Below are 11,064 nucleotides of genomic sequence, written 5' to 3'. Positions count from 1 at the left end.
ACTCAGGACGTGATCCTGAAAGGTCCAATAAACCGGTGGCCCAGCTTGCCCCGCTTCCGTAACCGGATGACACCTTTCTAAGGTGACACATTCAGCAGCACCAAGTCCCCCACCTGAAACTCAAGGTCCGAACGACGTCGATCAACATAACTCATCTGTCGACTCTGCGCGACCTGCAACCTGTCGCACACCTACATAATCAACTTTGTGGTCTTAAGCACCACTTCGGTGCTTCCCATGACCCGATGACCAACCTCGCCCCAACAAACCGTACTCCTGCACCTTCTCTCATACAACATCTCAAATGGTGGACGATCAATGCTGGCATGGTAACTATTGTTGTAGGAGAACTTGTCACACCCCCAAACCAAGGATGGCGGAAACGTCCGGGGGTGGAGGACTTCATGTATAGTATCATAACAGCAATTGTAATAGTAATTCAAGCAAACACAACCAACATATATATAATTGAAAAAATATTACATCATTGTATGAATTACATGTTTACGAATCAATTACAATATGTTGATAAAATATGAAATAGTAGACGCCTTAGCGTCCCATCCTCAAAAGCACTTGATTACCTGTTTAATGATTTCCTGAGAATACAAGTTGTTTGAAAAAGTGTCAACACAAAGGTTGGTGAGTTCATAAGCTTTTCATTTGTAAAAGTAGTATTTGTGTTAGAAAAATCCAATATTTTCCTTAATGTGTAAATGTAGTCTTAAAACCCAAAGACCGAAATGTACAAGTAATTTGTCATATTTATAGTAAAACAATGCAATTTTAAATCGACATAAAATCGTTAAATTTTAATGAAGTTCCCGTAAATTCCAATGTTTGTTAATACTTTATGTGAGTTTATTATAACCATACTATGACCAAGGTTGCCTAAAACGACGTTCTTCAGGCGTCGGAAATGTTATGACATTTGTCACCCCAGACCTATCGGTCTAACTGTTGCATGCAGTTTAGGTGTGGGTTTGTCAAACCCAATATAGATCTATACACAAGTATCACGCTCTCCCTCAAGGAGACTCTGGTTACAATACAGGACTTAATGGTAATTTGAAGTAATTGTCTCACAAAGTCATTAACGGAATTTCGTGTTATGAAAACTTGGTACCGTATGGCCGTACCTTGCTTAATGAAAATATCCTTTGTATAAATGTACCCTTTTTAAATGTATGTGTTATGTAATGTATCATAAACTATACCTATTATAGTTTATCAACCAAGGGTAGTACGTGGTAATGTATGCAAACTATATTCAAAATAGTTTATTTAATGTTTGAATGTATCGATTGTACTTTGATTATAATCACTTGTTATTCTTTATATTTTATATGACCAAATCCATTTGTAAACTGATGTGTGTCTAAATATTAAGATAAAATGTCATATATTGCAGTAACATATAGTCACATAAAGATATACACCTTGCTCAACATGTTACAAGATGAAATGAAATTAACAGCAACTTTTCGTTAAAAACAGTTTCTGTTACCGTTCTTAGAAAATTTATAGAAAAATCATCACAGCTCTAAATCCAAATCCGCAAATTTTGAGAGTTTGGAATATGAGTCTAGTTTGTTCGTGAATTTTATCATGATTTTTAGTGATCTCTAACAGAGGTGAAAATGTTCATAATCACAGACTGGTCGGGGTTTGCCTCTGAAATGACAGGCAGTTTTGTAAAAATCACCATTAATTGTAGAAAAATCATTTGGAGGTGTGCAAGTAGTCATTTTAAAGCTAAGAGTTTGAACTACTTGCATCTGAAACAGTTTTGAAAACTAAAATTTTTAAGTTAGCCAAAACAGTCCGTGATTAACGTCCATCTTTTCTGATGCAATCTGTTAGAAAAAGTTTAATTGTGTTCTTGATGATTTTACTTGTATTCCCCCCTTAAAACTTAAGAAAAACATGTAAATGTATGGTATGAACTCACTTTATGTGGTTTCAATGGATGAAAGTGAGAGAGAGGAAGTGTTCAACTCAAGAACACTAAGAAGATGTCTTGATGATTCGAAAATCTAACACCGAATAAGATGGAACTTGTGTAAGATATCAATGATTTGAGTAGAATGGAGTTTAATAATTATGTGAATGATGAAGATACTTACTAATTGAAGCAAGAAATCCCTGGAGAAAGCCTTGAAGTTCTTGAAGTTGAGAGAAAAGATGAGAGAATTTTGGAGAGTGTTCTTGGTTGCTAAGTGTAGAATGAAAGAGTTTTTATGGAGGATGAGGAGAGAGGATCAATCCTCCAGCTCTTAGAACGTGGGAAGAGCTGGAGATTGGTTGTAAAGGTCCACTAAGGAGACAAGGAGTAGTGGGAAAGAGTGGATGATCATAGAGTGAGGTGGTGGTGGCTTGCTTTTGTCATAAAATAAGGAAAAGCAAATATTCCCTCAATAATTAGTCCAACCACCAATTCTTTTAATACATTTTTATAAAAACCCTGGAGATTTATATATTTTGGGGCCTTAGTTTATAAAATAAAGTTTTGGGTGAAAATCCCACGTTAAAATAATGAAAAACGGAGTTAAAACGAAGTCGTAGTCGAAAAACCGGAAAAATTATGACACGCAAACATGCATGTCGTCTTCTTTTATGACAGGGGCTTCCTTGATACTCATTGCGTGTCCTAAACACGCGAGTCGTAAGTTTACGACAGACAAATGTGTGTCGTCTTCCTTTATGACAGGGACTTCGGTCCTGAAGCTTCAGTTTTGGGTCCTTAAGCCTATTTTACCCGTTTTTACCCCGTTTCAAGTGGTTTTTGACCCAGTTAAGGGTCGGGATGGCCCGAATGATTACAAAAAATTAAAGGAACTTTTGAGAGAGATTTGGGAGAGATTTTAATAGAGAGAGGTTGAGTGAAAGAGATTGTGAGAGGTTTCGTTTGTGATCTTTTTGAGTGTCCGGCTTCGCAACGAAAGGTCCATAAACCCCGTTAAGCCATGATTTAGTGTCTTACACAATCCCGATGATTGTGCAATAGTGTTTTATCGCTTTGGTTTGTTGTTTAGCATTGTTAAGGCTAAGGAAAATCAAACACATGAACTTTCCAAATGATGATTTCTCATTAAAATAGCGAATTGTATAGTGATTACATAACGTAAACCCTAGCATACAAGGGTTATTGGAGTTGACCAGTTTGACTTGTTGACTTTGAATTGACCGAAATTTGACGGTTGTCACATCATCCCCCCGTTAGAAGGAATTTCGTCCCGAAATTTTCATTTTGACTGGGATTTCAAGAGTTTGGGAAGAGATGTGGATACTTTTGTTTCATCTGATCCTCGCGTTCCCAGGTGAATTCGGGTCCTCGTTTAGCGTTCCAACGTACCTTCACGATGGGAATACGACTTTGTTTCGTTCGTTTGATTTCCCGGTCCATGATCTCCACAGGTTCTTCCACGAAGTTGAGGCTCTCATTGATCTCGATTTCCTCGAGTGGAATAATGAGAGTCTCATCGGATAGGCACTTTTTCAAGTTCGAGACGTGGAAGGTAGGATGCACATTACTAAGTTCGCGGGGTAGATTGAGTTTGTAAGCTACGGGGCCGATTCTAGCGAGAATCTCAAAAGGTCCTATGTATCTTGGATTCAGCTTCCCACGCTTTCCGAAGCGTATCAAGCCTTTCCAGGGTGAGACTTTCAAAAGGACTCGGTCTCCCACCTGGAATTCCAAGGGTTTCCTCCGCTTGTCCGCGTAGCTTTTCTGTCGGTCTCTTGAGGCTTTAAGTCGTGCTCGGATTTGTACGATCTTTTCGGTGGTTTCGCGGATGATTTCTGGATCGGTGAGAGTGCTATTAGAGACTTGCCCTCTAGCTAGCTGTGTATCCCCCACCTCAGCCCAACACAGGGGTGATCTGCATTTGCGACCGTAAAGAGCTTCGAATGGAGCGACTTTGATGCTAGTATGATAGCTGTTATTGTAGGAGAATTCGATAAGCGGTAGATGGGTATCCCATGCTTTACCGAAGTCTATCACACAAGCTCTTAACATGTCTTCCAACGTTTGAATGGTTCGCTCGCTCTGTCCGTCGGTTTGTGGGTGGTAGGCCGTACTCATGTCAAGCCTAGTTCCCAATGATTTTTGTAGAGACTGCCAAAACCGTGAGGTAAATCTACTATCTCTATCGGAGATAATGGATATCGGCACACCATGGAGTCGTACAATCTCTCTGATGTACGTTCTAGTCAGCTTCTCCATCTTGTCGGTTTCTTTTATTGGAAGAAAGTGTGCTGATTTGGTCAATCTGTCTACAATTACCCATATTGTGTCAAGACCGCCCGATGTCTTAGGCAGCTTGGTTATGAAGTCCATTGTTATTCGTTCCCACTTCCACTCAGGTATATCCGGCTGTTGTAATAGCCCGGATGGTTTCTGGTATTCGGTTTTGACCTTAGCGCAAGTCAGGCACTTGCTCACATAGGTAGCAATCTCAGCTTTCATGTTCGGCCACCAGTATAATTTCTTGAGGTCCAGATACATCTTATCCGACCCGGGATGGATGGAGTATCGAGTCTTGTGTGCTTCATTCATGACGACATCTCGGAGTCCACCGAACTTCGGTGTCCAAATCCGGTTCATGATATAACGTGCTCCATCCTCCTTGACTTCTAAGTTTTTATCCATTCCCCTTAATGTCTCTCCTGCCACCTTTTCTGGTTTCAAAGCTTCCAGTTGAGCTTCCTTGATTTGTATGGTCAGGTGGGAATGGATTGTCATTGTTAAGGATTTTACTCGGCGGCCCGAGTACTCCTTCCTGCTTAGAGCATCGGCCACTACATTGGCCTTGCCCGGATGATAACGAATTTCGCACTCGTAGTCATTCAGCAACTCCACCCATCTCCTCTGTCGCATGTTGAGCTCTTTCTGATTGAGGATATGCTGAAGACTTTTGTGATCAGTGAAGATAGTGCATTTCGTGCCGTAGAGGTAGTGTCTCCAGATCTTCAAAGCGAATACCACTGCTCCTAATTCCAGGTCGTGCGTAGTATAATTAACCTCGTGCGTCTTAAGCTGTCTCGATGCATACGCGATAACCTTCCCTCTCTGCATGAGCACACATCCGAGGCCTTGATTCGAAGCATCACAGTACACTACGAAGTCCTCGGTTCCCTCTGGGAGAGACAAGATCGGTGCGCTGCATAGGGCTTGTTTTAACGTTTGGAAAGCAGTTTCTTGTTTATTTTCCCACTTGAATATCACACCTTTCTGCGTCAAAGTGGTGAGTGGTTTCGCAATCTTGGAGAAGTTTTGTATAAATCTTCGATAGTAGCCAGCAAGCCCAAGGAATTGTCGAATTTCGGTTGGCGTCTTGGGTGCTGACCAATTCTCGATTGCCTTGATCTTGGAGGGATCCACATGTATGCCTTTCTCACTTACCACATGTCCAAGGAAATCCACTTCTCTAATCCAGAATTCACACTTAGAGAACTTAGCATAAAGCTTCTCCGCTCTTAGCGTCTCTAGCACTTGGCGTAGATGTAGGCGATGCTCCTCCTCGCTTCGCGAGTAGATCAAGATATCGTCGATGAATACGATTACAAACTTGTCTAGGTAGGGTCGACACACTCTATTCATTAGGTCCATGAATACCGCAGGTGCGTTTGTTAAACCGAAGGACATCACCACAAACTCGTAGTGTCCATAGCGAGTTCTGAATGCAGTTTTGGGAATATCTTCTTCTTGAACTCGTAGTTGATGGTAGCCTGACCTTAGGTCGATCTTTGAGAAGAAATTTGCTCCTTGGAGTTGGTCGAAAAGGTCGTCGATTCGGGGCAGAGGATATCGGTTTTTGATGGTGAGCTTGTTTAGTTCCTGATAATCGATGCACATGCGAAAGGATCCGTCCTTCTTCTTTACAAAAAGGACTGGTGCTCCCCAAGGTGAGAAGCTTGGTCTGATGAACCCTTTGTTCAAAAGCTCGGTTAATTGACTGGACAACTCCTGCATTTCTGATGGTGCGAGGCGGTATGGAGCTCTGGCTACGGGGGTAGCTCCGGGTATTAAGTCAATTCTGAAATCGACTTGTCGTGCGAGTGGTACACCAGGAAGATCCTCTGGGAACACATCTGGGAAGTTACACACTTCGGGGATGTCCTTGATGTCTTTCACGTCTTGTTTCTTGTCTACTATGTGGGCTAAGAAGGCGTGGTACTCCTTCCGGAGATACTTTTGGGCTTTGATGCATGAGATGATTTGTAAATTCGCACTAGGTTTGTCACCATAGATAAGAAGGGTTTCGTCATTTGGTAGATTGAGGCGAACGGCCCTTTCGTAACATAGAATGTCGGCACGGTGAGGAACTAACCAATCCATCCCGATGATTACGTCGAAGCTTTTTATGGTGACTGGCATCAGGTCAATTTTAAATGTATGGTTGTCTAGAGTGAGATTACATTCTGAGTATATATCGCTAGTGCTTTCTACTTTCCCATTTGCCATTTCTACTACATAAGTATCCTTTAGTGATTGGGGATTTTGTTCAAGTAAATGTTTATATTGGTGGCTCACGAAACTCCTCTCCGCTCCACTATCGAATAGTACGCATGCATAAGAGTTATTGAGGAGAAACGTACCGGTAACCACCGTGGGATCCTCGACTGCTTCCCCGTGTCCTATTGCCAGGACTCTTCCTACTCCACCAGCATTAGGGGCTTGTGCTTTGGGGCAGTCTCTTTTGAAGTGACCTGCGTCTCCACAGTTGTAGCAGGTCCGGGTTGCCCCCGTACTGGCGACTTGGTTGATTGGTTGAGCCGGCGCTTTACAGAAACGAGCAGTGTGCCCCTTCCTGTCGCAGTTGTTACAATGCATCTCCCTACAAGCACCATTGTGGTGAAAGTTGCACTTGTTGCACTTAGGTAGTTTTCCCGCATATGGCTTCGGTGGTGCTGGAGTGGTAGCAGTAGTGGCAGCATTAGTGGCAGCATGGACAGCAACAATTTGTTGCTTCTTAGCGGGGTCCTGTGCTGGTTGGCTCTTCTTTTCATTCCAGAACTTCCTTTTGTTGTTTCCCCCTTTTGATTTATCAGTGGTGGTGGTTGTAGTATTATGACCGGCTCGGTGGTCAACAAGTTGTTGTGCCAGCTCCCTGGCACTGTCAAAAGTAGTTGGCCTTGAAGCCAGGACACTACTTTGCACGTGGAGAGACAGTCCCCAAAGGTATCGCTCCACCTTTTTCTCCTCCGGAGTAACCATTGTTGGGCAGAGGAGAGCCAATTCATTGAATCGGGTGGTGTAGGTTTCAAGGTCAGAGCCCGTCATCCTGAGGTTCCAGAGTTCTTGTTCCAGCTTTTGAATTTCACCTCTCGGGCAGTACTCCTTCATCATCAACGTTTTTAGTTCTGCCCAGGTTATGGAGCTAGCCACTTCGAGAGTAAGTGACTTAACCCGGCAGTTCCACCAAGTAAGGGCCCGGCCGGTGAAGGTTAAGGTTGCGAACTTAACCTTGCTCGCTTCGGGGCAGGAGCACACCTGAAAGACTACTTCGGTCTTTTCAAACCATTGCATCAACGTGATGACTCCCCCGCTTCCATTGAAGTTGTCGGGTTTGCCATTTGTGAAGTCCTTGTATGAACACTCTTTTGCACGCCACGTACTGTCTCCGTGGATAGAGTGTGTAGCTTCCGATCCCGAACCACCAGCTCCGTTGGTCCCTATATGTGACATTGCGGCCGCTACGGCTGCTGTTACTGCAGCCTGGAACATCACGGGATCAAACTGTGGAGGCGGCGGCGGAGGAGGTGTTGCTGTGTTGCTGGAAGGTCTTGGTCTTCTTCTTGGCGGCATGGTTCTGTCATAAGTCGTAAACCAATGTACTTTTAGTAAAAGTGTATTTATAGGGAGAGAAATCTTTTATACATAAAGTATATTATTACGTTGTTTTCCGGTATGTTTACGATACATACGATTTTATACTTTTTATTGACCCAATACATTGGGTTATGAGGTAAAATGAAAGTATAAAATATTTTTATTATAGTAACACAAAATACTCCTATAGTATTTGTAAATGTTTAGTTTTGAGTTTTTAAAGCATTTAGTTACTTTATAATATTCATCATACTTTTAATGAGAATTTATAAGTCCTTGTCTTACCCGTTCGGCTAACGACCCTCCACCGATCAAGGAAGCGGTGGGTGAGAGTGGACACCCATTAAGTTGCCATTTTATAGGCAACAACCTTATACCCCCCTTATAGACCGGCTTCGTGAATGAGGCGTACTAGCGGTAAGACGAGTTTGTTAGATTTGTTGTCCATCCTGACCATCCCCCGGTATATGCAAGTCAATTCCCGGACAGATATAGTTGATCAGGCTATATCCTTCCCAGACTTGATTTACATATACCAAGGCATACCCATAATGTACAACTCCTCTTCTTTTATTTTATGTTGTTGTAGTTATGACACTATGTGAGCATGTATGCATGTATTTATACTTTTTAATAAAAAGAATCATTTATTTTCTAAAAGTATATTTATTTGAAAAATGCACAAATAAGAGACTATTAGTCCCAATTGTGTTTATAGTTTGTATATCTTATGTGGTTTGATATACTTAATTCACTATAAACTGCGCTCTGATACCAATCTGTCACACCCCCAAACCAAGGATGGCGGAAACGTCCGGGGGTGGAGGACTTCATGTATAGTATCATAACAGCAATTGTAATAGTAATTCAAGCAAACACAACCAACATATATATAATTGAAAAAATATTACATCATTGTATGAATTACATGTTTACGAATCAATTACAATATGTTGATAAAATATGAAATAGTAGACGCCTTAGCGTCCCATCCTCAAAAGCACTTGATTACCTGTTTAATGATTTCCTGAGAATACAAGTTGTTTGAAAAAGTGTCAACACAAAGGTTGGTGAGTTCATAAGCTTTTCATTTGTAAAAGTAGTATTTGTGTTAGAAAAATCCAATATTTTCCTTAATGTGTAAATGTAGTCTTAAAACCCAAAGACCGAAATGTACAAGTAATTTGTCATATTTATAGTAAAACAATGCAATTTTAAATCGACATAAAATCGTTAAATTTTAATGAAGTTCCCGTAAATTCCAATGTTTGTTAATACTTTATGTGAGTTTATTATAACCATACTATGACCAAGGTTGCCTAAAACGACGTTCTTCAGGCGTCGGAAATGTTATGACATTTGTCACCCCAGACCTATCGGTCTAACTGTTGCATGCAGTTTAGGTGTGGGTTTGTCAAACCCAATATAGATCTATACACAAGTATCACGCTCTCCCTCAAGGAGACTCTGGTTACAATACAGGACTTAATGGTAATTTGAAGTAATTGTCTCACAAAGTCATTAACGGAATTTCGTGTTATGAAAACTTGGTACCGTATGGCCGTACCTTGCTTAATGAAAATATCCTTTGTATAAATGTACCCTTTTTAAATGTATGTGTTATGTAATGTATCATAAACTATACCTATTATAGTTTATCAACCAAGGGTAGTACGTGGTAATGTATGCAAACTATATTCAAAATAGTTTATTTAATGTTTGAATGTATCGATTGTACTTTGATTATAATCACTTGTTATTCTTTATATTTTATATGACCAAATCCATTTGTAAACTGATGTGTGTCTAAATATTAAGATAAAATGTCATATATTGCAGTAACATATAGTCACATAAAGATATACACCTTGCTCAACATGTTACAAGATGAAATGAAATTAACAGCAACTTTTCGTTAAAAACAGTTTCTGTTACCGTTCTTAGAAAATTTATAGAAAAATCATCACAGCTCTAAATCCAAATCCGCAAATTTTGAGAGTTTGGAATATGAGTCTAGTTTGTTCGTGAATTTTATCATGATTTTTAGTGATCTCTAACAGAGGTGAAAATGTTCATAATCACAGACTGGTCGGGGTTTGCCTCTGAAATGACAGGCAGTTTTGTAAAAATCACCATTAATTGTAGAAAAATCATTTGGAGGTGTGCAAGTAGTCATTTTAAAGCTAAGAGTTTGAACTACTTGCATCTGAAACAGTTTTGAAAACTAAAATTTTTAAGTTAGCCAAAACAGTCCGTGATTAACGTCCATCTTTTCTGATGCAATCTGTTAGAAAAAGTTTAATTGTGTTCTTGATGATTTTACTTGTATTCCCCCCTTAAAACTTAAGAAAAACATGTAAATGTATGGTATGAACTCACTTTATGTGGTTTCAGTGGATGAAAGTGAGAGAGAGGAAGTGTTCAACTCAAGAACACTAAGAAGATGTCTTGATGATTCGAAAATCTAACACCGAATAAGATGGAACTTGTGTAAGATATCAATGATTTGAGTAGAATGGAGTTTAATAATTATGTGAATGATGAAGATACTTACTAATTGAAGCAAGAAATCCCTGGAGAAAGCCTTGAAGTTCTTGAAGTTGAGAGAAAAGATGAGAGAATTTTGGAGAGTGTTCTTGGTTGCTAAGTGTAGAATGAAAGAGTTTTTATGGAGGATGAGGAGAGAGGATCAATCCTCCAGCTCTTAGAACGTGGGAAGAGCTGGAGATTGGTTGTAAAGGTCCACTAAGGAGACAAGGAGTAGTGGGAAAGAGTGGATGATCATAGAGTGAGGTGGTGGTGGCTTGCTTTTGTCATAAAATAAGGAAAAGCAAATATTCCCTCAATAATTAGTCCAACCACCAATTCTTTTAATACATTTTTATAAAAACCCTGGAGATTTATATATTTTGGGGCCTTAGTTTATAAAATAAAGTTTTGGGTGAAAATCCCACGTTAAAATAATGAAAAACGGAGTTAAAACGAAGTCGTAGTCGAAAAACCGGAAAAATTATGACACGCAAACATGCATGTCGTCTTCTTTTATGACAGGGGCTTCCTTGATACTCATTGCGTGTCCTAAACACGCGAGTCGTAAGTTTACGACAGACAAATGTGTGTCGTCTTCCTTTATGACAGGGACTTCGGTCCTGAAGCTTCAGTTTTGGGTCCTTAAGCCTATTTTACCCGTTTTTACCCCGTTTCAAGTGGTTTTTGACCCAGTTAAGGGT

The 11,064-nt window shown here is 40.4% G+C and overlaps 1 protein-coding gene across 2 annotated transcripts; it reads right to left on the bottom strand.

Annotated features, from left to right (window-relative positions):
- Positions 1 to 438: 438 nt before the first annotated feature.
- On the bottom strand, positions 439 to 10,741 carry LOC145161258 (uncharacterized). Of its 2 annotated transcripts, XM_079080758.1 has the most exons (4): positions 10,389 to 10,741; positions 10,214 to 10,298; positions 6,601 to 7,814; positions 439 to 599 (listed from the first exon to the last, which is right to left on the bottom strand). In XM_079080758.1, exons 3-4 carry the CDS (start codon positions 7,808 to 7,810, stop codon positions 589 to 591), a joined length of 1,221 nt encoding a protein of 406 aa, XP_078936884.1. In that variant the 5' UTR covers positions 7,811 to 7,814; positions 10,214 to 10,298; positions 10,389 to 10,741; the 3' UTR covers positions 439 to 588. The 2 variants fall into 2 exon arrangements, 1 of the variants encoding a protein (XP_078936884.1); XR_013738414.1 differs by lacking the exons at positions 439 to 599; positions 6,601 to 7,814 and adding an exon at positions 8,701 to 8,861 and having other exon boundaries at positions 10,389 to 10,663.
- Between the last annotated feature and the right edge of the window lie 323 nt (positions 10,742 to 11,064).

Source organism: Lactuca virosa, chromosome 2 (assembly GCF_052849685.1).
Source record: "Lactuca virosa cultivar CGN04683 chromosome 2, Lactuca_virosa_CGN04683_v6, whole genome shotgun sequence".
Classification (NCBI taxonomy): Eukaryota; Viridiplantae; Streptophyta; class Magnoliopsida; order Asterales; family Asteraceae; genus Lactuca; species Lactuca virosa.
The sequence above is the reverse complement of the archived record's forward strand: the minus strand, read 5'-3'. Positions and strand labels throughout refer to the sequence as shown.

Bases quoted from the DNA above. Each gene is read 5' to 3' on its own strand.
- LOC145161258 (XM_079080758.1), bottom strand. From the start codon at position 7,810: ATGCCGCCAAGAAGAAGACCAAGACCTTCCAGCAACACAGCAACACCT.